Source organism: Camelina sativa, chromosome 6 (assembly GCF_000633955.1).
Source record: "Camelina sativa cultivar DH55 chromosome 6, Cs, whole genome shotgun sequence".
Classification (NCBI taxonomy): domain Eukaryota; kingdom Viridiplantae; phylum Streptophyta; class Magnoliopsida; order Brassicales; family Brassicaceae; genus Camelina; species Camelina sativa.
In genome coordinates, this window is record NC_025690.1 from 17,310,769 (window position 1) to 17,336,058 (window position 25,290).

Sequence of the window (25,290 nt, forward strand, 5' to 3'; positions counted from 1 at the left end):
AAAAAAAAAAAAAAAAAAAAAAGACCCTAAAATTCTCCCAAGTCCAGAAACAGAAACTCTAATTCCATGAATGGGAAGAAAGCGTATCGTATCTTTTCGTGGTATCTACTGTAGACGATGATAAACTTGATGACGTGGCTTACTAATACGAGGTTTCATCTTATCCGTACACGTGTCTTTATTTCGGACAAGACTAATTAATTTAGATAAAGGATTTATTATTATTAAAAACAAAAAAAAAACATTAATCAGAATTTTTTTCCCGCTATGTTGTTAACTCTCTCTCCTAAAACCCTATCTTCTTCTACTCTCACTCTGCACAAATCTCAAAACCCTAGATGTAAATCCCCAAATTCAGCTCGATTCAAGAGCTCGAAACGGAGATTTCATCCCATTCTCGTGAAATCCGAGGTTCAGATTGAGAGGGATCTCGAATTCGAACCGGGAGAGACTTTTTTCCGCCACGAAAGCGCTACAGGACGAGACCTCGGCGTGTTGTCGGCGACGCTGTACAAGAGATCTAATGGAACCTTGCGGGTGCTCGACGCGATGTGCGGATGCGGAATTAGGTCGCTTCGTTATCTTGTTGAGGCTGATGCTGATTTCGTGATGGCCAACGACGCCAACGATGATAATCGGAAGGTGATTACTGATAATTTGAGTAGAGTGGAGAGAGGTACTGGAGACGAGAGGAGATGGGTTGTGACGCATTTGTTGGCTAATAAAGCCATGATTGAGCGGTACATGGTTGCTGATTTCTTCGATATGATTGACATTGATTCGTTTGGGAGCGATTCGTCTTTTTTGAGAGATGCGTTTAATACATTGAGATTGGGCGGTTTGCTTTACTTGACTTCAACAGATGGCTACTCTTCTGGTGGTCACCGACCTTATAAGTGAGTCAAAAAAGCTTTACTTTTTCTGAATTTTATTCGGTTTTTGATGAGTGGGTTCATTGGTAAACATCTGAAATATGTGAAAGTTTAAACATTTCTTTGTTTGTTTTGATGTGTAGTTCCTTAGCAGCCTATGGAGCATTTATTCGGCCTATGCCTTTTGGGAATGAGATTGGTCTGCGTATGCTTATAGGTGGAGCTGTGAGAGAGGCTGCTCTGCTTGGTTATCATGTTACGCCCCTTTTCTCGTACTATTCTTATCACGGACCTGTGTTTCGAGTCATGCTGAGGGTTCACCGTGGGAAATTACATGAGGACAGGTTGTTTCTTCATTCTGAATTCTGACTAATAGGATTTGAATATTGTTGGTTATGTTGCTTTTTGTAATTGGAGTTTTCCTGTGTCTTCAACTGCAGGAACTATGGTTTTGTCACGCACTGTAATCTATGTGGCCATTCTCATACATTGAGATTTGATGAACTTGGTTTGATGGGATGTCCCTGCAGTGATACAAAGGCTTCTTCTTCACTGGTTGTGTCTGGACCAATGTGGCTTGGACCGCTTCACGATGCGTCGTATGTGACGGAAATGCTGGAATTGGCAAAGGAGTTGGGGTGGGTCGGTGAAGGCACGGGGATGGATCTGGAGAAGCTTCTCAGCATAATGATTGAAGAGAGCGATCCAAGACTGCCACCTGGATACACCAAAATGGATGAGGTCCTCTAAAACCCATAAGATTTAATAGCATTGATAAGAAAGGACGTATTTCATCCACATTACATGATAAGGATTTGTTTATTTTGTATATCAGATGGCCAGCCGTGCAAAGATGAACTCACCTCCGTTGAAGAAGATGATGAGTGCACTAGTTAAGGTGAACTATTAATTAATTGAATTCTTTGGCAGCTTTGATCTCTGAAGAAACTGATGTTAAATTACAACGCTAAAAGGCTCTGCTTTTTGTATTTTTTGCAGGAGGGATATGCTGTTAGCAGATCTCACATTATCCCCAATGCTCTCAAAACAGATTGTCCCATGTCAAATTTTGTAAGGATTGCCCAAGATAATTTGAAGAAATGACTTTTTGATATATTTTTCTTTTGTGGATCACAATTTTCGTAACATTTTTGGTAGGTAATTTCGGTAATCTCTGTTTCTTCCTGTTTCTACTTTACAAAGCAATCACGCCCCAATACTCAAACATATTACTAGTCAGTTTATTACAACTTAGGAGATACCAAATCGTTTAAGAATGAGTGAATCTTTCGTCATTCATACTTGACTTCAACCAAAGGGTATCAAGTTGCACTAATCAAAAAGAGTCGAAAGAGTAAAGTCAAATAAGCTGAGAAAAAATTGGTCTACAACATTTAAAGCTTCATGTGGCGAAATCATCTTTAACAAAATGTAGAATACATCTTCAAAAATTTCAGACAAAAAGGAGACTGAAACTAGAGTAGAAACAGTTTTGGGTTGCCAGCTTCTTAAAGTCTTCAGGCACGAGGAGCAGCAGGTGCACCACCAGCGGGGCGAGGAGCCTGACCAGGTTGTCCTGGCTTGGGAGTATCCTCCTATAACAATTTATGATTTTTTAAAATCATTCAGTCAGAAACTATCCCCAAAATATACACTCAACAGTACTTATACAAGAGACTACAACCATGTCAACTTTTTGCATCAATCAAGACTAGAGATTGAAACAATTCTTCAAAATAAGATACACTGTAGACTGTCTAACATAATTCTTAAGATGTATCAAAACCAGCGACATTGACTAATCAGCTGACTCTACACTAAATGCAGATACATTGTTCTAATTCAAACCAATTGAAGTTCCAAATTATTATAAATAAATAAAAAACACGACAGGTTAAGCAAAACTGATTGCCGAAGTACACAATCAGAACAAGAACACTGATTGCCTTAAGGACATAAACAAAAGGAAAAAACACATGTCTTAATTGAAATGAGTGTATTGAGGAGCTAACCTTGCGTCTGGCAAAACGAGGTGGAGGGGTACGAATCCTACGGTTGGTGGTGGATCGAACTCTCACAACGTGAGAATGGATGGCACATGAGACACAGTATTGCATCTTAGCGTAAAGCTTTGGGAGAGTGTAACCTACCAATCCACAACAACATTTCAAAATCAAATTAACACACAAAATTCCAAAATGGTAAAAAAACAAATACAATCAAACAACGCGTAATGAGGAAGCAACACATACCATCGTAGACGCTGGCTTCTTGAACATCTCTAATGGCAGCTTGTTCAACAATGTTCCTGACGATGAATCTCTTGATCGCCTTATCCTATTAAGTAAGATAACCAAATCAAATTTATTTTCATTCTTAGACAAAACTTAGTATCGGAAAATGATTAGTAGGGAGATCGAACCTTAGGGCAGCATTTGCCACAGTTGGAACACCTGATTGGGTTCACATGACCACGGTTGTGCTTGTTCCTTCCACCATTCCTACGTTTGAAAGTCTAAAACAACAAAACAAACTCGAATTCAATACACAATTTTGCTTTCCAAGTCTCTGTGAGCTTGATTATGTGTTCTAAACGATGAATTTAATCAAAGAACGAGAGAACACTTGCCATGGTGTGCAGCAGAGAGATACAAGCCTCTTCTTTGCTTCAATTCTCTTTGATGCGGCGGCGACAAGGAAGCACAAGATTGCAGTAACCCTAAAATTCGCGGAACAATCTTTAAATATATGCCGACCATTTCCGTTTAGGGTTTTATTTGACTATGACTTATTTGGGCCTTTGTTTGACCCATTTCAATCCCATATCTGCTTCAAGTTTTTCTAGCAAACGGGCCGCCACATACAAATAATTTTATTAAGAAAACCATTTGTAATTTTCAGTATTCTTTTGATTCAAATTTATCATTTATTGAATCTCAAATATCAAAACTTTATTTATTTTAACTACTCTTTCTGTATTACAATAGATGGTATTTTAGAATTTTCACATAAATTAAAATTTTTTTTTAATGTTTAGTTATAAATATATTCTTTATTTATAATAACATATTTTTATAATTATCAAACTTTTAAATTCTCATTTATTGATTCTTAAAATTCATAATTTTTTAATATTAATTGATTAAAGTATACAAAAAAAATACAAGAAAAAATCTTAGAAAATCATCTTTTACAGAAGAAGTATATTTTAACTTTTTACATCTTCTATATGTTTATAACTGTTTCAACAAACCAGACCAAATATAAACTTACTTTTATGTTAGTTTCCAAAACAACAACTAAAAAACCATTAACAAAACATTTATTATCTTTTCAAGGTACACTACACAGGCATTTTCAAAGCTTCTGTTCTGTTTTACAAACAAGACAACATAACCCCCCACAAAAAAAACTACACACTCCATATGCATATTTTTTACATACATAAAACTCAGTTTGTATCAAGATCACGGCTATGCTTCTCGAATACGTCCGCTGCATATTTCCAGTTGATAACACTCCATATGTTCTTCAAGTACTCCGCTCTTGCATTCTTGTACTGCATTACCCGCACCGAATTGATCATAGTTAACATTCAGCTCGATAATTCCTTACTAAAACTTATGTGCTCTACATACTACTCTATATATACTAGGGAGTGTCATAATTGAGATTAGACAGAGTACCTGTGGATAGTACGCATGCTCCCACACGTCAATCCCGATTAGAGGAACCAAGTGTGTTCCTTTAGTCACCAGTGGATCCTGTATTTTCTCTATATGTCAAATGTTTCTTCTTCTTTTTTTTGTTTGTAAAAATTCTTGATAGCTGATGATGTTACATATTAGTTTAATTAATACGTTGATCTACCTGATTGGCTGTGGTCTCAACGACAAGTCTCTTTAGCTCTCTGTCTAGTCCAAGCCACTAATTAATTCAAAAGAACCAACACAAAAAAAGAAATTACCAATTATATTACCAATCAATCAACAATTTCATAGGTTTCATAAACTGAAAGAAATGGTTCATCGTTTGCTTATAGACTTGTTACATTAACACATTTTTTTCTGGACATTAATGATATAATATACAGTATATTCTTTTTCCATTCAAACAGAGTCCCACATCACATATCCGATTCTAATAAAACAGAATATTTACGTCATGTCAGAATAATTTAGTAACTTTCATCACTAACCAAACGTATTGTTAATGAGACTCTAACAAGAAGCTTACCACCCATCCAGATCCCTGCACAGATGCGCCTTCTGCGTTCATCTTTTGGATCAATCCCTCTAAGGATCCGAAATGAGCATCAATCGCCGAAGACAAAGGATCATGAGGTGGCTTGCCACCTCCCTCCTATACCATTTTAGTTTGACCCATTATATAAGAGAGGAAACAAAAATAATCGTATATTGAAGATGGGAGTAAAGAAGAAGTAACATATTGGTACATGAACAGGGGCTAGAATTTTCCAGAAGATTGCATGGTTAACGTGACCTATAAGCAAAGCAAAAATTATATAATCAAGTTACCGGAAGATTTTAATTAGATCTTAGTCGTTTAATTAGAGCTATCTTTTGACCTCCGCCGTTGAACTTGATGAGGCTTTGGAGTTTGACGACAGCGGAGTGATCACCGTCGGCCATGGCAGAGCGAAGGCTGTTAAGGGCTTTGTTGTACTGAGTAACATAAGTCTGGTGGTGTTTCTGGTGATGTAGCCGCATGATCTCCTCGCTGATAGCTGGCTCTAGCGCATCATAAGCGTAAGGAAGATCAGGCAGCGAAGCTGTCTTCATTGATTCGAGACACGGGTCCATGGTTGTTGCTCCGGCGTCGTGAAGATTAGCTGCGAAGATCACAAGGACGATAATAAACACGATAGTGGTCATGCTTTATGTTTTATATATATATGTACACACTAAATTAAGCGATTGGTGGATTTTATTTAGACAAGTATATGAAGATATTAAGCCACGTAAGATTTGACTGATCCACTTGTCGATATATAACGCTTCATGGCTTTAGGCCTTTCGCATAGTTGCCAAGTCTGATAGTTGCTCGTTTTGTGTCGCAACCTTATTGCGATGCTTATTAATTATGATGTTCTTGTTGTGTGTGCTTTTGTCTTTGGGTAGTTTATGGCACAATCGACAAACTGATGAGTACATCAGCACTCAACTTCTAGAAGAATCCGTTTTTTCAGTTTTTAAAGAATTTGTTCTATCATTTTTTGAAAAACCCATTCTGCCAACAATAGTATACAAATTTATGATAAGATTGGAAGTAAAGATCTTAAGGGAACAATTCAACAAGTTCATTAAAAATTTGATTAGAAAATTCTAAAGAGAAAAGTCTGAAAGCATCATTTCTACCACTTCTAAAAGGAATTAAAAAACTCATTCTTTTCATCATTTCCAAAGCAATCAATGAAAGGCTGGAGCGTGCATGAGAGCTATGACCAAGGTACGTGTTTGAATTCAAATAATAAATGATAGTTCTTTTCTTGTTTTGCAGGAATCGACCGTTGTGTCTTTATTGAGTCTTTTATTTTATTTAGGTCCTAAATTTGAGTCAGTTATTTTGCAAGTTCAGTCCTTTTTATTTGTAATAATTTCGACCCTAGAAGGTCCCCCGCTGCTGTATCGTTATATAAGGTCTCTTCTCAGCATTGTAACCTTTGAAGTTTTTATGAAATAAAATGAGAGTTTTCTTCTGAGATAGAAGCAACCACCATTTCTCCTTCTTCTTGTGTGTGAATCCCTGAAGACTGAGATTTAACTTATCATAGATCCTTTCACAGATCTGTGTGTCGTCTTTCAATCCACCCTTCTATCTCTGCATCTTCCACTTCTACCAAATAGACAGAACATTGTTTTCAACCATTTGTCTATTTACCATCTCTTCGCTGCATTCCATCTATCATCCATTGAAGAGGTAGAACAGTGTTATCAACCATTTGCCTATTTCCATCTATCCACATAGGTTCCCTCTTCTGGGTTCCTATATCATCTGGTATCAGAGCTAAACGCTCCAAATCAGGTTTTATCTATCCCTTTTGTTTCAGTTTATTTCCATTTGTTTGCTTCAGTTTGTGTTTGTTTCCGTTCGTTTTGTTATCCATCGAAGAGGTAGAACAGTGTTATCAACCATTTGCCTATTTCCATCTATCCACATAGGTTCCCTCTTCTGGGTTCCTATATCATCTGGTATCAGAGCTAAACGCTCCAAATCAGGTTTTATCTATCCCTTTTGTTTCAGTTTATTTCCATTTGTTTGCTTCAGTTTGTGTTTGTTTCCGTTCGTTTTGTTATCCATCGAAGAGGTAGAACAGTGTTATCAACCATTTGCCTATTTCCATCTATCCACATAGGTTCCCTCTTCTGGGTTCCTATATCATCTGGTATCAGAGCTAAACGCTCCAAATCATGTTTTATCTATCCCTTTTGTTTCAGTTTATTTCCATTTGTTTGCTTCAGTTTGTGTTTGTTTCAGTTCGTTTTGTTTTATTTCGTTTCTCCCTTTTAGATCTATTGTTTTCGTGTGTTCTTGTTCTATTTTAATTGTTCATCTTTTAAAAATAAAACCCTAAAAAAATTCCGTTTAGATCTGTTGATTTGATTGGCTAAACCCCCCTCCCCTAAATTCTAGATCTGTCAGTTTTTGGAAGTTTTCCTTATTTGAACTTTTCGACTTCCTGTACACTTGATCTCTTTTCCTAATCTTACAGAAAAATGTTTAGAACCATGGGAGAACAAGGAGAAGAGGTGAACATGGCTCAGATGCTTACAGCTATCCAAGCCCAACTTCAAACGCTTGGTGATAGCATGACACGAATTGAACAACCCCCACTTGCACCAAGAGCACCAGTTCGTAACTTGCCAAGAGGAAACCATGAGGTTGATGTTGGAGATCAGTCTGATTCAGAGGAAGAACATTAAGATCTTAAATAACACCAAAGGCCAAGGAGACACTACCAATAAGGTAGAGGACGATATGAAGACAACATAAGAGAAGGAGACTATGATCTTAAGCTCAATCCGCCAACATTTGCTGGAAAGGTTAATCCTGAAGCTTACATTGATTGGGAAAGACGTATGGAGCATATCTTTGGCTACTACAACTATTCGGAACAAAGAAAGGTATCCTTAGCTGTTGCTCAACTTACCGATAATGCCTTAGCTTGGTGGGACAGAGATGTGTCTGAGAGGAGGAGGCATAGGCATATACCTATCACTACTTGGGATGATATGAGGTTTCAGATAAGAAAGAGATATGTCCCAGCTTATTACCACCGAGAGCTACAAAAGAAGTTCCGGAAGCTCTCACAAGGAAACAAATCTGTTGAGGAATACTTTGAAGAGTTTGAATCTCTTAAAAACAGATTGGAGGTAGAAGAGTCTGAGGAGAACTTGATGGCACAGTTTCTAGATGGTCTTCATGATCGGATTGCTATAAAGGTGGAAAGAAAAACCTATCATGATCTTGAAGAGTTGTTGCACCTAGCAGTCCAAGCTGAACAATACATCAAAAGGAAGACAGCCTCTACTAACCGTAGTAAGACTCCATGGACACCGCCACCTAGGAAACCTTTAGACAAGGGAAAACCTATTGATGTGGACCAGAGATTTAAAAGAGTTGCACCTGAGGCATCAAAAGTAACCAAACCAGAGCAAGGTAAGCCTACTAACCAAAGAGCTTGTGATATTACTTGTTTTAAATGTCAGGGAAAAGGAAACTATGCAAGAGAGTGCCCAAACCAGCGAGTAATGATCCTTAAAGCCAATAGAGAGTATGAATCACAAGATGAAGAAGAAGAACGTGTTGAATCTGAGGAGGATATTGTGGACTATCCAGAGATGAGAGAGCTTCTAGTCATAAGGAGGGCTCTTAGCACTCATTTTTATCCTGAAACAATTCAAAGAGAAAATATTTTCCACTCTCGCTGCTACAAAAGAAGTTCCGCAAGCTCTCACAAGGAAACAAATCTGTTGAGGAATACTTTGAAGAGTTTGAATCTCTTAAAAACAGATTGGAGGTAGAAGAGTCTGAGGAGAACTTGATGGCACAGTTTCTAGATGGTCTTCATGATCGGATTGCTATAAAGGTGGAAAGAAAAACCTATCATGATCTTGAAGAGTTGTTGCACCTAGCAGTCCAAGCTGAACAATACATCAAAAGGAAGACAGCCTCTACTAACCGTAGTAAGACTCCATGGACACCGCCACCTAGGAAACCTTTAGACAAGGGAAAACCTATTGATGTGGACCAGAGATTTAAAAGAGTTGCACCTGAGGCATCAAAAGTAACCAAACCAGAGCAAGGTAAGCCTACTAACCAAAGAGCTTGTGATATTACTTGTTTTAAATGTCAGGGAAAAGGAAACTATGCAAGAGAGTGCCCAAACCAGCGAGTAATGATCCTTAAAGCCAATAGAGAGTATGAATCACAAGATGAAGAAGAAGAACGTGTTGAATCTGAGGAGGATATTGTGGACTATCCAGAGATGAGAGAGCTTCTAGTCATAAGGAGGGCTCTTAGCACTCTTTTTTATCCTGAAACAATTCAAAGAGAAAATATTTTCCACTCTCGCTGCTCCATAAACTCCAAGGTATGTAGGGTAATCATTGATGGTGGTTCATGTACTAATGTATCCAGCAAGTATTTGGTTGATAAGTTAGGTCTCCAAAAGACAAAGCATCCCCATCCATATCGACTTAAGTGGCTCAATGATGAGGCTGAACTAAGGATCTCTGAGCAAGTCACCATACAATTCACCATAGGCAAATATTCAGATCAAGTTATGTGTGATGTGGTTCCTATACAAGCTGGACACCTTCTTCTAGGACGGCCATGGAAATTTGATAAGGAGACTTTACACAATGGTAGAACCAACTACTACACTTTCTCGCACAACAACAAGAAGCATACTCTAGCTCCACTCACCCCTCAAGAAGTGCATGACATGCAACAGACCATGTCAAAAGGAGCTAAGTCAAACAAAACCAATCTTAACATAACACTTTCTACTGCTTTGAAATCAATTAATTCACAGGATAAGGTGCCTACTAATGATCTTTAAGGAAGTTTTGTTTTCAGGTCAAGAAGAGAAAGACTTACCACCAGAAGTGCTTGAACTATTAGGAAGGTTTAAAGAGGTCTTCCCTGAGGAGATACCACCTCGACTACCGCCTATAAGAGGAATTGAACATCAAATTGATTTAGTTCCGGGAGCACCACTACCTAATAGACTAACCTACCGAGTAAACCCTAAAAAAGCAAAAAAGCTGGAAAAGCAAGTTCGTGATCTAATGTCGAAGGGCTACATTCGTGAAAGCCTAAGCCTTTGTGCTGTACCGGTTCTTCTAGTGCCTAAGAAAGATGGAACTTGGAGAATGTGTGTAGACTGCAGAGCAATCAACAACATCACTGTCAAATATAGACATCCCATTCCAAGGCTTGATGACATGCTAGATGAGCTTAATGGAGCTACTGTTTTTTCTAAAATTGATCTAAAGAGTGGTTATCATCAAGTGAGAATGAAAGAAGGTGATGAATGGAAAACGGCTTTCAAGACAAAACAAGGATTATATGAGTGGTTAGTCATGCCATTTGGACTCACCAACGCCCCAAGCACCTTCATGAGGTTAATGAATCAGGTCTTAAGGGAGGACATCTGTAAGTTTGTGGTTGTTTATTTTGATGATATCTTGATTTATAGCACAAGTCTTGCAGATCACGTAAAACATCTTGAAATGGTGATAAAAGCGCTTAAGGCTGAGCATCTCTATGCTAATCTTAAGAAATGCACATTTTGCACTGATCAAGTTGTGTTTTTAGGATTTGTTGTGAGTTCGCAGGGACTAAAGGTCAATGAGGAAAAGATCAAGGCTATATAAGACTGGCCAACTCCAACAACCATTGGACATGTTAGGAGCTTCCATGGGCTGGCTAGCTTCTATAAGAGATTTGTGAAGGATTTTAGTACCATTGTTGCACCCTTGACATCAATGATTAAAAAGAATGTGGAATTCAAATGGGTTCAAGCACAAGAGAATGCATTCAATCTGCTCAAAAACAGCCTCACACATGCACCCGTTTTGGTACTTCCTAACTTTGATAAAATGTTTGTGATTATATGTGATGCTTCTGGTACAGGAATAGGTGTTGTTCTAACTCAAGGAGGAAAACCAGTAGCATACTTCGGTGAGAAACTTAGTGGAGCTGCACTTAATTATCCAACATATGATAAAGAGCTCTACGCTTTGGTTAGATCTCTAGAAACTTGGCAACATTATTTGTTATCCAAAGAGTTTGTTATTCATACAGATCATAAGACACTCAAGCACCTAAGAGGAAAAACTACACTTAAGAAGAGACATGCAAGATGGCTTGAATTTGTAGAGACATTTCCATATGTGATTAAGTACAAGAAGGGCAAAGAGAACATTGTAGATGATGCTTTATCAAGGAGACATGCTTTGATCACTACAATGGAGGCTAAAGTCATGGGATTTGATCATATCAAAGGTCTATATGTGGAGGATCCAGATTTCAAAGAAGCCTTTAAGGAAACAAGCAAAGCCGCTTATGGGTCATACTACCAACATGATGGATTTCTCTTTCAGGACAAATAGTTGTGAATTCCACAAGGATCTATGATAGAGCTGCTAATAGGAGAAGCACATGGATGAGGACTTATGGGACATTTTGGGCGTGATAAAACTCTCAGTGTTCTTAAGGAACATTTCTTTTGGCCGCATTTGAAAAGAGATGTGGAAAGGTTCTGCGCAAAGTGCATCACTTGCTTGAAAGCAAAATCCAGGTCACATCCTTATGGTTTATACATGCCTTTGCCTATTCCTAATCTACCATGGGTAGATATTTCTATGGATTTTGTTTTAGGACTGCCTAAGATTAACAACCGAGATTCTATCTTTGTTGTGGTGGACCGATTCTCTAAAATGGCGCATTTCATTCCATGTAACAAGACAAATGATGTTACTCAAACTTGTGAACTCTTTTTCAAAGAAGTTGTGCGTTTACATGGAGTCCCAAGGACCATTGTTTCAGATCGAGACACCAAATTTCTCAGCCACTTTTGGAAGACTTTGTGGAAAAAGCTAGGAACTAAGCTACTCTTCTCCACCACTTGTCATCCTCAAACTGATGGCCAAACTGAGGTAGTTAATCGTACTCTCTCCACTTTTTTGAGAGTTACGGTGGGTAAGAATTTCCGAAACTGATTATCTTGTTTACACTATATTGAATTTGCTTATAATCATGCTAAGCATTCTGGTACCAAATTCTCTCCATTTGAAGTTGTCTATGGTTTTAATCCTCTAACCTCATTAGACATCACACCTCTGCCCCAAGCTGATTATTCTAGTGCAGAAGGAGTCACCAAAGCTGACCTTGTGAAGAAACTTCACCAAAGAGTTAAAGAGAAGCTTGAGAAGAAAAGCGCAAAGAACAAAGAGCATGCGGATAAGCACCGCAGGAGCTGACGTTTGAACCTGAGATTGGGTCTGGTTACACATGAGAAAAGAAAGATTTCCCAAGGAAAGAAAGTCCAAGATGTCACCAAGAGGAGATGGACCATTTCGGGTCTTAGAGAAAATCAATGACAACGCCTACAAGATTGAGCTACCAGGTGAGTTGAACATTTCTCCAACCTTTAATGTTGCTGATTTATCTCCTTTCCATGCAGATGAAATAGTTCTGCAGACCAAACTTTCTCAAGAGGGAGGGAATGATGAGGACATCAGTATTCAACTTCCAGAAGAACCCGTTCTTCCAGTTCTTGAAGAACCCATTCTACCATTTCTTGAAGAATCCGTTCTGCCAACAATGGTACACAAACCTATGACAAGGTTGGGAGTAAGGACCTTAAGGGAACAATTCAACAAGTTCATTGAAAGTCTGATTACTCTCATTGAGCTAGAAGATTCCAAAGAGAAGACTCAAAAAGCATCATTTCTGCTAGTTCTACAAAGAATTAAAGAACCCGTTCTTTTCATCATTTCTGAAATAATCAATAAAGGGCTGGAGCGTGCATGAGAGCTATGACCAAGGTAAGTGTTTGAATTCAAATAATAAATGATGGTTCTTTTCTTGTTTTGGAGGAATCGATCGTTGGGTCTTTATTGAGTCTTTTATTTTATTTAGGTCCTAAATTTGAGTCTGTTATTTTGCAAATTCAGTCCTTTTTATTTATAATAATTTCGACCCTAGAAGGTTCCCCGCTGCTGGATCGTTATATAAGGACCCTTTTCAGCATTGTAACCTTTGAGGTTTTTATGAAATAAAATGAAAGTTTTCTTAGGTTTTATTCTGAGATAGAAGCAACCACTCTTTCTCGTTCTTCTTGTGTGTGAATCCCTGAAGACTGAGATTTGACTTATCATATATCTTTTCACAGATCTATGTGGCGTCTTTCAATCCACCTATCTATCTATTCATCTTCCACTGCTACCAAATAGACAGAATAGTGTTTTCAACCATTTGTCTATTTACTCGGCCTGGGTGTTCGGAACAAACTGAAAGAACCGACTTCTTCGGTTTTCAGGCACCGAAAATGAAGGAACTTCCGAACCGATCGGCAGAATTTTTAGGGAATTTCGGTTTTTGATTCGGTTCGGTTCGGCGGGCTAAAACCGATCGGTTATTCGGTTTCTGTTCTACATCACTCCATCTTCTTCTTCACCTGTTGGCGTATGTGTGTTTTGCAGAAGGAGAAGTCGCGGCTGGCGGCCATTAATCCCCTCTCTCTCACGATCGATTTAGGTTAGATAAATTCTATTTGTTCTTTTTAATTTGTTTTAGCGTTGAGCTGGTTCTAATTGTTTTTTAGTAAGCCCAACAAAAGGCTGATGGACCATATGATCCACTAATATTTTTGTTTAATAAATATCCAATAATAGTGATCCAGTCCACTAATGTTTTTATTTTATTTTTACTCAGTCCAAAAACATGTTGCCCTAAAAACAAATATTGCCCACATTAACTCATTTCTTGTCCTCGTTTTGACTTTCGAGTCTCGACCTTGCCTCTCTCTGAAAATAGGCGATTACAAAGTGAGATTAGTCGAAACTTTTCAATCACCCGTCATCATCACCTTTCTTCTTCATCATTGTCACATACAACTCCTCTTTCTGTCAAACATTGTGTAGAAATCTACCTTTGTCTAACACAAATCCTAACCGCGGATTTCGGAGTGGTAATGCTTTCTTTTTTTGCCTTAGTTTGTGAAATTGTTTGGAAACCCTTTGTTTTGTAAGCTCATCTTAAAATCTAGAATTCTCTATCTTTTATGTCTTCTTAAAGCATATTTCACGGTTGGTAACTCGGAGTTACTAACTCCTTAGATCTACTTGCTTATCATTTTTTTTTTCCTATCTTTCAGTTTTAGATGAAGGATTGCATGTTGTTTTGATGACTGTAGGTGATCTCGACAGGGCATATTTCTTTACCGGGAGATCTTTGGATGCCATCATCAACGTCACCATCGCAGATCCGGCGGCTCCGGAAGAAAGTAGCGGCGTGGAGTCCATGAGCCCTAATTTTTGATGGACTTGTGTTTGTTCTTTAATTTGGGCTCGTGTATAGGCTTGGCCTATGATTTAATGGTTTGTAATTGTAATTTTTATGGTCCATTATCATAAATTCGATCTAATTCGGTTTGAATAAACCGAATTAGAAAAAAATTCGGTTTATTTCGGAATTGATTTTAATTTTAATAACCGACCTGAATAACCCGATTACCGAATAACCCGAACTGAACTTTTATTCGGTTCAATTCGGCTGAATTTATAGAAAACCGAAAATTTGAAAAATTGAGTAACCCGAACTAATTAACCCGGTAGAACCGAATGCCCAGAACTACTATTTACCATTTTTTCGCTGCTTTCCATCTATCATCTATTGAATAAGCATAACAGTGTTATCAACCATTTGCTTATTTACATCTATGCACATAGGTTCCTTCTTCTAGGTTCCTATATCAGAAACGTAAAATGCAAACCCGATATAAATCCAAACACTAGTCCAATGATCCAATCCTTATATGCAAAAAGATCAACGCAAATTCACATTATTGTGTCAGCGCAATAAGCAGCCATGTGTCACGTGAAATCATTGGTTAGTTGTTTCCGCGTGTTTTTATTTCCTTATTTCATTATTTCATTTGTGTAGAGTTACGGGACCATGGCCATATTCTCTTTGGTGCAACCGGCCATGGTCTATCTCTATTACAAGGAAATTAGTAAAATAAATGTTAGGGAAGTCCATAGCGAAAATGAAAAGAAAACAAGCAAAGCCCATAAAATCATACGAACCACAAAACTTTTTTCAAAAACTCGAAACGAAAGGCCCAATACAATTTAATGTACACCGTGGAGTCTGAAGTGGCGTAATCAATGGTGTAGATTAAAAATGACGTGGAAGACACAAGAACTCCACAGTTTAAATCACTCACCAGCGTGTGCCCGCCCAAGCCATGCACACAGCTAAACCGCGTCGCCACGTTCTCCTACCCTCATATCGGCTTCACGTAAAATCCAACCGTCCGATTTAAATCCAACGGTTAATATCAAATCTCAATCGAGTCATTATCGTTTACGCACTTTCCCGGAAATAATCTACCTAAAGCCACCTCAGACTTTTGAGGATAACGTGAAGAATAAGTTAAACGCGATTTCTACTATCCCTAAATCTCAACCGTCGGATCACAAACAACTTACACAACTCCTCCATGCTGGAGAATATAATTAAACAACAAAAAAAAAATAGTTATATATATATATATAAAAATAAACTAATCATGTCATTGCCATTGGATTGTGTGTGGCTGCGTCAGTTAAACGTATATTCTTATAAGCAACAAACAAAACAAACCATTGGTGTGAATTGTGATTGCTTCTTCTTCTATAAAGAAACCTTCAAATTAAATTCATTCATATATAATTGCGTGAAGCAATCTCCAATCTAAAATCCGCATCTCTTCTCCGATTCGTCTATCTGCAATTGAATCTTCTGGAGATGGCGGCGTCTGCGAGGATTTGTTGCGGAGGAAGTGCATGTGCCGTTCGTTGTGATCGGCGCACGGTGGATTTGAATTCTCGATCGTTTTGTGTTGTTCCGGTGACGAATCGGCGTAATTTTTGTGAGATCGGGAAGGTTTCGATGTCGATGGATGAATTTGCACCACCACCGTCCGCGGCGGTGAAGATCGATCGGGTCGGTGAGAGGAAACGTAGCGGATCTGTTGTGTCGAGGGAGAAGCTTGATGTGTGGTTGAGGGATTCGGTTGTTGAGATCGTTAAGAATCTTAGGGAGTCTCCGTTGTTGATGCACTTATACGCGGAGGCGAACGGTCGCTTGACTACGACGGCGACGAGTCCGGAGGCGGAGGATTGGCCGGAATTGAAAGAGAGGTGGGGTAGAGGGGAAGAGAGGACGCCGGAGGGGGTTATATTCGTGGAGAAGCTTACGGACGACGATGTAGCGGATCGAGAAGGAGATGATGGTGAGGATGATTACCACAGCGACGGTGGCGCGTGTGGAGATACAAGCGCGTGGGGGATTGTGGCGCAAGGAAGAGGAACGGATTCTGGACCGGTTTGTTATTTATTGAAGACGACCCGGGTTGGGTCCGGTATGGGGACGGTTTGCACACATTTCTGCTTGGTTAAGGTTAAGAGCTTCCGGGAGACGGCTATGTCACAGTTGAATAACTCGTGGTTGGTGCAGACTGGTCAATGAAACAAGTCAAAAGGATTGATCTGTATATTTTTATTCACTTTGGGTTTTGATTATGAAACCCTTATGGATATGATCAAATGATTTGGTGAACTAAAATGTAAATAACAAAAGGTTAAGTTGATTGGTTATAGTGATTGGTTTTACCAAAGAACATTGTTAGTTTGTTACTATTGTAGTAGAAAACTTATAATAGACCAACTTGTAAAGATCAAGAGTTTCCTATATGATATGATACTCCATCACATTACAATATATGCTAAAAGTGTAGATGGATCGGGGGTGTAAATGTAGAAAATAGAAATCATAGCAGCAAGCCAAGTTTAGACTCCAATCCTATGCCGACGAGAAAATTCCGGAGTCGACCACGGGGACAGAGAAGAAGAAAATGAATAAACGACGACGACGACGTGGAACTAAACATAATTGTGATGATTGTATGTATTATTGGATCATTACAGCTCTTTGCCGCGTAAATCTGTCGAGAATGGATTAGAGATTTAAGGCCTGCTGGTTTAAATAAGGACGGTATAATAAACCTTTGTTCCTCTAGTCATTCGTATACTATTCTATGATTTGGCTCCATTTCAATGCTCTTATGAATCAAAACACTCGTGAAGTGATGAAACGATTTCTTTGACTTGGCACATCACCCTCTACGAGTTGTAGAAAGAAAGGAATCGGTGCTAGTGCTACCATCAACTCCCAAGCTTACTACCACTTATACTCGTTGTTGATAAGACATTCCAGAACATACCCTCATTTACCTACGAGCAACTCCGAGTTCTGCAAATTTATCTATAATTATCCTTGGACCGGTTATGCTGTTACATATTAGAAGTTAGTCTGTGCTTTTTTTTCCCTTCAATAAAAGATTGCACAAAGTATAAACATGTAAAAAAAAACTCAAAAGTTTAAACCGTGTCTATTGTTTTCTTGTCCCACAAACAGTAAAAATGTATACTATCGTAAACCGAAGAAATTGACTCGTAACGTTTAAGTTTTTTTTTTTCAGGTTCCATTAATTGAAATGAGAAAAGGTTAGCAATTATGGGTTAGAAATACTCAAAACGTTAGAATGCCATCTCAATTTAATGCAATCGTTTATTTTTCCAATGAAATTTCAAGTTGTGAATTAAAAAGTACTTAGAAATTTTTTGCACCAGGCTCGGTTTTTGATTTGGACGATGTGAATTTAGTTAGTACATCGTTGTCTTCTATTCTTTTATTGAAACGATAAATTTATACTTCCACTGTCGTATTAATTTCTTCTTTCCCAACTCCGAGAGAGAAAAACATGGTCTGTTTCAGACAGGGCATGCTCAATTCCTCTTTTATTGGCCATTGAAACTAGGGTTCTTCTGTTAGTAATTACTCTAAAAGCCAAAGCAAATAATGTAGTTTAATTACCGATTCTTGAGACGTTTCCTCGATTCCCATAATCCAATAAAGATCAGAAGAGACTAATTGATGAGTTTTCACAGAGTCCCATGCACATGGTTGCAACAAATGAAGCTTCTTGAAGTTCTTGGGAGTATTATATAGCTCTTTCTTGATTCTGGATGTTCTTAGCCCTAAGCTTCTTTTGTTTGTCTCACAAGAAACTTTATCTTTTAAGTATATGACTGCTAAAAGAAGGTTGAAACCTGAGAGCATGGGCATTGGTGTAGGACACATTTTGGTCCCTCAAATATAATAAAATTATATTCAGAGTTTCTTAAGTTTGGTATGAGCATTGGTGTCTCTCAAAGTGGAGAAGGTTTGTTCCACTTCCCATGGCTATGGCTATACCATTTTTCTTAGGGCCTTACTTTGCGATTGACATGTGCGTGGGGAGTTTTATTTTGTTTGACTGAGAGAGGTTAGATGCGCCAAAGGCTGAAGCTTTTGCAACAGCAATGGCTTCTGGTTTGATATGTGGAGATAGAATCTGGACTTTGCCAAGTTCAGTGCTTGCTATAGCTGGAGTTAAACCTCCTATTTGCATGAAGTTTCTGTCATCTGTAACTAATCATAGAGTCGACAAGTTCCTGCAAGGATCCTCTTAGTTTATTTTTTAATGCTCAATGTGATGGATCTGTTGAAGAAGTAAAGTGTAATGATGTTTTAATTTTGAAAAAAAATGATAAAAGGTATATTGTCTTGATCACACAGTATAGATACATGAGAGACGGTTTTCTTTTGTTGTATTAAAATGAGCAGAGATGATTTATACATAACTCGATTAAGCATGATGAATCCATTATCCAATTCTTGCTTTGTGCAACATAATCATCATTCATCAGTCTCGTCGCAATTTCTCTCATTCTCCATCTCACAGAAACATAACTTAAAGAACTAATAACTGTTCATTCTCCCATCAGGATTCTCTTCTCCATCTCACATCAGGATTCTCTTCTTTTGTCCCAATCCACCATGACTCAGAGAACACAATCTACACAACGTGCATTGCCAAAATTGCTCTAGAGTTGAAGACACACAGAAAAAGAGAATGAACTCTAAAAAAAGAGACTAACCATATTATCAAAATAATCATCACATAAGACATTTTTGCCTCTAAAGAACTGAAGAGTCAAGTATCCGTTCTTAGGATACAAAATCGTTCTAAAAAGCTTCATCTGACCCTAAAAGAACCAACACTTTTCAACGATTCAGAACACATAAAGCAGCAGTAACGCCTCAACATTGAGTAACACAAGTGACCCAATTTAGGAATCTAACCTAACCTGGGGGAAATTGAGGTAAAGGACAGGGTTTTTAGTAGACAATCGATCGAGATCGCCGATGGTAGCGCCGGAGATAGGAGCGAGAAGACCAGGGAAGGAGAAGAGGAAACGATTTTTGCGCTGAGACTTGCGGATGATGTCGGTGCCATGGTGTTTCGAACTTGCTTTGAAGGTTTGAGAGAGGAATTAGATTTCGCCGGAGAATCAGAGAGCAGTTGGTTATCGAAAGCTAGGGTTTTTAATCTCTTCCTCTGTTTCGACTCTGCATCGTCTTCATCTGCTCCTTTCTTCGACGATGAAGCTGCCACGTGTAATGAAGGACGCAGCAAATTACGTCCCGTTTGGAGGAACGTTTCTTTGTTAATCTGTTTATTTCGATTTAAATTTATAATTTTCAGAACGAAGGACGGACCAAACTAACGCTAATGCACTTGCTCTGAAATGAATACTACATTTTTCTTTCATAACAATTAAAGATTTTAACAAAAGAGTCCCAAATTATGGAACCCGGTGAAGACAAATCCGATAAAACACTAATGTTAAGAACAATAAACAGAGGAAGCTACAAACAGTGAAACTGAAACTAAAACTAGATGACACAAAACATAAAACTTCGGAGATTCATCAAAGAAAAAAACACAGACAAGGATATCTTAGACTCTTACAAACCCAAATGAACAAACCGGATTCCTCTTCGCCGGAACTTGGTAGTGAAAATCACATGTTAGTTTTGATTTTTTCAACTCGAACCCAACTCATCTGAGCTCCCTGAAGGGCATCTGACCATCCTCAATATGTTAACAGCTTCTCCCATGTGTGGTCTACTTGATGGAACCTGAGAAGTGCAAATAAGCCCTAGTTTTATCACTGCAATAGCTTCTTCTACCGGAAACTTCCCTTGTAGCCTCGGATCAATACATTCATCTGCTCTTCCATCTTCAAGAGCTTCTCTCACCATATCACACAGAACCACAACATCATCTTCCATATACTCCACAGGTTTTTTACCTGTAACCACTTCAAGAACCAAGACTCCGAATCCATAAACATCGCATTTCTCTGTTATTTTCACCGTTCTACAGGCAAACTCTGGAGCCATGTATCCCAAAGCACTCTGTATCTTGCTGCTCAGAACGTACCTATCTAGCATGGGTAATAGCCTTGCTAATCCGTAGTCTCCAACTTTAGGCTCACCAGAGCTGTCTAGCAACACATTGCTCGATTTGATGTTGTAGTGGATGACGTTTGATTGGTGCAAATATGCTAAGCATTTGGCTGTACCGAGGATGACATTGAACCGGTCATTCCAAGAAAGCGAGCTACTACCTCCTGGTGCTTCGTGTAAGTGTTTATATAAACTCCCACCAGAGAGAAACTCATAGATAAGAAGCTGAAGAGATGTCGTCCAGTAATAACCTTCGAGTTTAACCAGATTTGAATGCCTGAGTTTCCCAAGTTTCTTGACCTCTCTTTCGAATTCTTCCTGAGACTTGACAAGACTCGAGACAGTGAGCTTCTTGATAGCCACGGGATACCCATCTCTGATAACTGTTCGGTACACTGCACCAAATCCACCTCGGCCGAGCTCACAGTCTTTGTTAAGCAGAGCATGTGTTCCCGTGCTAAAATCAGGTTCACCTGAGAACATCACAAGCTTCCCTGAGTTGCTATCAGTAGTGGGAGATCGACTGAAGTCATCTCCTCCTGAGAACGTGAGCGGTACAGCTGATCTTGAAACCGTTGATGCGCGCACTCTCAGATTAAGCACTGTGATGGCTATTACACCAACCACAATGGCTGCAGCAGCACTAATGGCTATTAAAGAAGATATACTAAGGAGTATCCTTTTGTGACCAGCACCAGGAGGCCTTAATTCACCCGAGTAAGGATCGATAGTTGAATTAGGATTCAACACAATCGGTTTAGGGGCAACAGCTGGACAAGAGTTATTGACAACAGCACCACAAATACCCGGGTTTCCTGATACTGAACTCGGAGACAATCCGTTGAATATCCCCCCTGCAGGTAGTTCCCCAAAGAGATGGTTATGAGACATGTTGAAGGTGTGAAGATAGCCGAGATTAGCCAACTGTTTAGGAAGCGTTCCGGTAAGTTCATTAAATGATATGTCGACTTCTTCGAGCTTTGTAAGTTTTGCGAGTTCTGGTGGAATTGAGCCTAGCAGCTTGTTATGTGACAAGATCCTGTTGAGAGAAACATGAAACATAATATACTGTTAAAGACAGAATCTTTACTGAGAAAATCTTTAACTGAATGCATCTTCAAGAAAAGAGACTTACAAAGACCGAAGGGTACTGCAACTCTTGATGGAAGGCGGAATATTTGCGTCCAACAAGTTATTGTCTAGTCTCAACTCCTCCAAAGAAACAGCTCCACCTGTTTCTCGAGGAATCGTTCCATTAAGCTGATTGTGACTCAAATCAAGGACGACCAAGTGCTTTAGTTCCCCAATGGTACTGGGGATGGGGCCGGTAAGAGAGTTTCTGGACAGATGCAAACCCTCCAAGTCTCTAAGATCTCCTAGTCCATCTCCAATCTCGCCAGAGAATGAATTGTGCGAGAGATCCAACACCTGGATCTTCTTGATACCTCCAGTGGAGTTATCATTCTTTAATGCAGAAACATCACGAGAACCATCTTGAAATATCCACATGGGAAGCTTTCCAGTCAGTGAATTCCCACTTATATCTAAGGCCAAGAGGTTGATACAGTTGGCTGTTGAGTCCGGCAAGCTACCAATAAGCCCATTCCCAGAAAAGTTAAGAACTTTCAGTGCTAGAAGGTTGCCTATGGAGTCTGGAACCTGCCCTGAAAACTTGTTCATAGAAAGATCCAAAGTCTCAAGACTCCTCATTTCTCCAATCCACTTTGGAACTTCCCCTTCCAACGCATTCTTTCCCAAATTTAGAGAATAACACAAACTGAGCTGCTGAAATGTAACTGGTAAGCTCCCAGATAGAGAGTTGTCACTAAGATCAATAGTCTTGAGCAGCATACAGCTCCCAATTTCGCTAGGAATAGGACCAGATAACATGTTTCTACTCAAATCAAGAGAACGCAAGTTGTTCAATCTGTCTATCTTCACAGGAAACTCTCCCTCTAACTCATTCCTCGACAAATCAAGCGATCTTAGAGTGTTCAAAGACCAAACCCCCGAAGGCATAGAACCAGAAAAACGATTCGAAGACAAGTTTAAAGAAGCAAGAGACGAGCACGAGCTTATACTAACCGGAATCTTCCCAGTAAGCTTGTTCTTGGCAAGAGACAAAACTCTTAACGACCCACATTGCTTGAAAAACCCATCAGGTAGCGAACCAGACAACGCATTGCTGCTCAAGTCGACAACTTTAAGGTTAACAAGGCTCAGCAGAAAATTAGGGTTAATGATTCCGGTGAGATTGTTGTTGGAGAGAGAGAGCTTATGAAGAAACTGAAGCTGAAGTATCCCACGACCAATTCGACCAGAGAGAGAGAAGCCATCTAGGGTTAGCTCAGTGACACGATTCGTTCTGGGATGACATTTGACTCCGGTCCAGCTACAAGGAGTGTAGTCATCTTCGTTCCAAGAAGCTAGCTTTTGCTCTGGATCTCGTAAATCAGCTTTGAACAANTATGGAGTCTGGAACCTGCCCTGAAAACTTGTTCATAGAAAGATCCAAAGTCTCAAGACTCCTCATTTCTCCAATCCACTTTGGAACTTCCCCTTCCAACGCATTCTTTCCCAAATTTAGAGAATAACACAAACTGAGCTGCTGAAATGTAACTGGTAAGCTCCCAGATAGAGAGTTGTCACTAAGATCAATAGTCTTGAGCAGCATACAGCTCCCAATTTCGCTAGGAATAGGACCAGATAACATGTTTCTACTCAAATCAAGAGAACGCAAGTTGTTCAATCTGTCTATCTTCACAGGAAACTCTCCCTCTAACTCATTCCTCGACAAATCAAGCGATCTTAGAGTGTTCAAAGACCAAACCCCCGAAGGCATAGAACCAGAAAAACGATTCGAAGACAAGTTTAAAGAAGCAAGAGACGAGCACGAGCTTATACTAACCGGAATCTTCCCAGTAAGCTTGTTCTTGGCAAGAGACAAAACTCTTAACGACCCACATTGCTTGAAAAACTCATCAGGTAGCGAACCAGACAACGCATTGCTGCTCAAGTCGACAACTTTAAGGTTAACAAGGCTCAGCAGAAAATTAGGGTTGATGATTCCGGTGAGATTGTTGTTGGAGAGAGAGAGCTTATGAAGAAACTGAAGCTGAAGTATCCCACGACCAATTCGACCAGAGAGAGAGAAGCCATCTAGGGTTAGCTCAGTGACACGATTCGTTCTGGGATGACATTTGACTCCGGTCCAGCTACAAGGAGTGTAGTCATCTTCGTTCCAAGAAGCTAGCTTTTGCTCTGGATCTCGTAAATCAGCTTTGAACAAAATGAGACCCAAAACGTCGTCGTTTAAAGGCGGGTCTAGAGATCTCACCGGAGTCGTCACCAACACCACCGACACCAACAAGACTGAAAAAATCAGTGCTTTATACATCTCTCCTCGACCCACACTTCTCCGTTGTACAGATTTTAGTTGCGGAAGAGCTCCATTTTTGAGTTTTTGAGCTGAGAAAATAGAAAGAAAACAAAAAAAACAGATGAACAACAACAACAGCAACGACAACAAAAGAAATAGTACAGCTCCAAAAAAAAAACTTTTTTTTGTTCGTATTCAGGTTTTAGATTGAGTACAAGAAGATAACAGAAAAATCAGGAACAACGGCTACATTTTCGACCAACGGAGCGAATTCAGAAATCAGAAGAAGAAAAAAAAAACACAAAAACAAGATGAAAAAAAATCAAGTAGACGAAGTAACTGAAGAAATTAAAGAATTTTTTTAAAAATGAGTGGAATTAACACTAGGGGTAATGTTAAGCAAAAGTCTAAGAATTTGAGCTATTAAAAAAAAAAAAAAGTAGGACAGTTTCGATCTGAGAATGAGAAAAGTTACTAAAAATGAGGAACAACAACAATTTTACCTGGAAATAATTATCTTCCGGGTAAAGCTTTTTTCTCAAGGGAAGAATGTTGCAGCTCAGGCGAGAAAGAAAAAAAACACCACCGAAGAACAAAGAAAAAAGAGTAAGAGGGACACGAGCTTCTTCTTCTTCTTCTTCTCCTTTTTCTTGGTAGGTTTTGTAGCTTTTTAAAGAACAGTGAGAATTTGTTGAAGAAGTAGACGAAGAAAAAAAAAGAGGCAATAATAATAAAGAACAAAAGAAATAAAGGCAAAGAGAGAGAGTAATTAAAAGCTGCCTTTATCAACGGGCTGTAAAGAAGAGAGACGTGGGGCCCGATGAAGGTGGGTGGACTCATTAAATCGAAATTGACACGTGTTTTCATTTTGTTGGGTTTATTTTATCCGACTTGGCTGCCACGTGGCTTTTCTTTTTTCCTTTTTTTGGTAAAAGTGGGGGAAATTGAATGAATAAAATGATTGGCCAACTCATTTAACTATTTAAGAAAGAAAGAAGCAAATAAATAGAAAAAACTTTCTTTATTGGGTTTTACATGCTCTGTATTTTTTTTTTTTTTTTTATTCAAGTATGTATAGTTCACATAAAATGGAAAATGTGGTTGGTTCTCTCATTCAGATTTTTTAGGTAATTTATGCAGACAGAGACAGTGGTTAAAAGTGGTCATCACAATAGATTTTGTTTAGGTAATTTATTCCCTTTTTGAAGAAAGAACATTAATGTAGTTGGGTTAGGAATGAGGATGCGTGACCTGGAAAAAATAAAAACAAAATTAGCAATCACTTGTTCATTAATAGTTGCAACCATATTATTAATTCATTTATGTACAAATGTCTTGTTCACTGTACCATACTTATTTATTATGGGTATCTATTTTTTTTCTATG

At 38.8% G+C, this 25,290-nt stretch overlaps 5 protein-coding genes across 6 annotated transcripts; 2 read left to right on the plus strand and 3 right to left on the minus strand.

Annotated features, from left to right (window-relative positions):
* LOC104791930 (tRNA (guanine(26)-N(2))-dimethyltransferase-like) lies at positions 250-1,990 on the plus strand. Its single transcript, XM_010517938.1, has 5 exons — positions 250-896; positions 1,016-1,216; positions 1,313-1,613; positions 1,708-1,770; positions 1,872-1,990. The coding sequence occupies exons 1-5, from the start codon at positions 268-270 to the stop codon at positions 1,974-1,976; spliced, it is 1,299 nt and encodes a 432-aa protein (XP_010516240.1). The 5' UTR covers positions 250-267; the 3' UTR covers positions 1,977-1,990.
* LOC104791931 (40S ribosomal protein S26-3) lies at positions 2,225-3,608 on the minus strand. Its single transcript, XM_010517940.2, has 5 exons — positions 3,502-3,608; positions 3,295-3,387; positions 3,125-3,209; positions 2,885-3,018; positions 2,225-2,467 (listed from the first exon to the last, which is right to left on the minus strand). Exons 1-5 carry the CDS (start codon positions 3,502-3,504, stop codon positions 2,390-2,392), a joined length of 393 nt encoding a protein of 130 aa, XP_010516242.1. The 5' UTR covers positions 3,505-3,608; the 3' UTR covers positions 2,225-2,389.
* Positions 4,176-5,795, minus strand: LOC104791932 (superoxide dismutase [Mn] 2, mitochondrial-like). The gene is made up of 6 exons (XM_010517941.2): positions 5,461-5,795; positions 5,329-5,375; positions 5,109-5,234; positions 4,743-4,799; positions 4,559-4,636; positions 4,176-4,431 (listed from the first exon to the last, which is right to left on the minus strand). Exons 1-6 carry the CDS (start codon positions 5,765-5,767, stop codon positions 4,324-4,326), a joined length of 723 nt encoding a protein of 240 aa, XP_010516243.1. The 5' UTR covers positions 5,768-5,795; the 3' UTR covers positions 4,176-4,323.
* LOC104791933 lies at positions 15,687-16,889 on the plus strand. The gene has a single exon (XM_010517942.2). It carries the CDS (start codon positions 15,915-15,917, stop codon positions 16,635-16,637), a length of 723 nt encoding a protein of 240 aa, XP_010516244.1. The 5' UTR covers positions 15,687-15,914; the 3' UTR covers positions 16,638-16,889.
* Positions 19,798-24,649, minus strand: LOC104699161 (probable LRR receptor-like serine/threonine-protein kinase IRK). Of its 2 annotated transcripts, none has more exons than XM_019246840.1 (4): positions 24,408-24,649; positions 23,793-23,993; positions 21,661-22,969; positions 19,798-21,564 (listed from the first exon to the last, which is right to left on the minus strand). In XM_019246840.1, the coding sequence occupies exons 2-4, from the start codon at positions 23,920-23,922 to the stop codon at positions 20,100-20,102; spliced, it is 2,904 nt and encodes a 967-aa protein (XP_019102385.1). In that variant the 5' UTR covers positions 23,923-23,993; positions 24,408-24,649; the 3' UTR covers positions 19,798-20,099. The 2 variants fall into 2 exon arrangements, with proteins under 2 accessions (XP_019102385.1, XP_019102384.1); XM_019246839.1 differs by having other exon boundaries at positions 21,661-22,184; positions 23,008-23,993.

Excerpts from the sequence above, each read along its gene's own strand:
- LOC104791930 (XM_010517938.1), top strand. The coding sequence starts at position 268 with ATGTTGTTAACTCTCTCTCCTAAAACCCTATCTTCTTCTACTCTCACT. Across the intron at positions 1,217-1,312 it reads GGGAAATTACATGAGGACAG|GAACTATGGTTTTGTCACGC; the intron begins GTTGTTTCTTCA and ends CTTCAACTGCAG. Across the intron at positions 1,771-1,871 it reads TGATGAGTGCACTAGTTAAG|GAGGGATATGCTGTTAGCAG; the intron begins GTGAACTATTAA and ends TATTTTTTGCAG.
- LOC104791931 (XM_010517940.2), bottom strand. Across the intron at positions 3,210-3,294 it reads GTGGCAAATGCTGCCCTAAG|GATAAGGCGATCAAGAGATT; the intron begins GTTCGATCTCCC and ends CTTACTTAATAG. Across the intron at positions 3,019-3,124 it reads AGAAGCCAGCGTCTACGATG|GTTACACTCTCCCAAAGCTT; the intron begins GTATGTGTTGCT and ends GTGGATTGGTAG.
- LOC104791932 (XM_010517941.2), bottom strand. The coding sequence starts at position 5,767 with ATGACCACTATCGTGTTTATTATCGTCCTTGTGATCTTCGCAGCTAAT. Across the intron at positions 5,235-5,328 it reads AAATTCTAGCCCCTGTTCAT|GAGGGAGGTGGCAAGCCACC; the intron begins GTACCAATATGT and ends AAAATGGTATAG. Across the intron at positions 4,800-5,108 it reads TGCAGGGATCTGGATGGGTG|TGGCTTGGACTAGACAGAGA; the intron begins GTAAGCTTCTTG and ends TGAATTAATTAG.
- LOC104791933 (XM_010517942.2), top strand. The coding sequence starts at position 15,915 with ATGGCGGCGTCTGCGAGGATTTGTTGCGGAGGAAGTGCATGTGCCGTT.
- LOC104699161 (XM_019246840.1), bottom strand. The coding sequence starts at position 23,922 with ATGTATAAAGCACTGATTTTTTCAGTCTTGTTGGTGTCGGTGGTGTTG. Across the intron at positions 22,970-23,792 it reads GTTCAAAGCTGATTTACGAG|ATCCAGAGCAAAAGCTAGCT; the intron begins ATCCAGAGCAAA and ends CTGATTTACGAG. Across the intron at positions 21,565-21,660 it reads TGCAGTACCCTTCGGTCTTT|GATCTTGTCACATAACAAGC; the intron begins GTAAGTCTCTTT and ends TTCTCTCAACAG.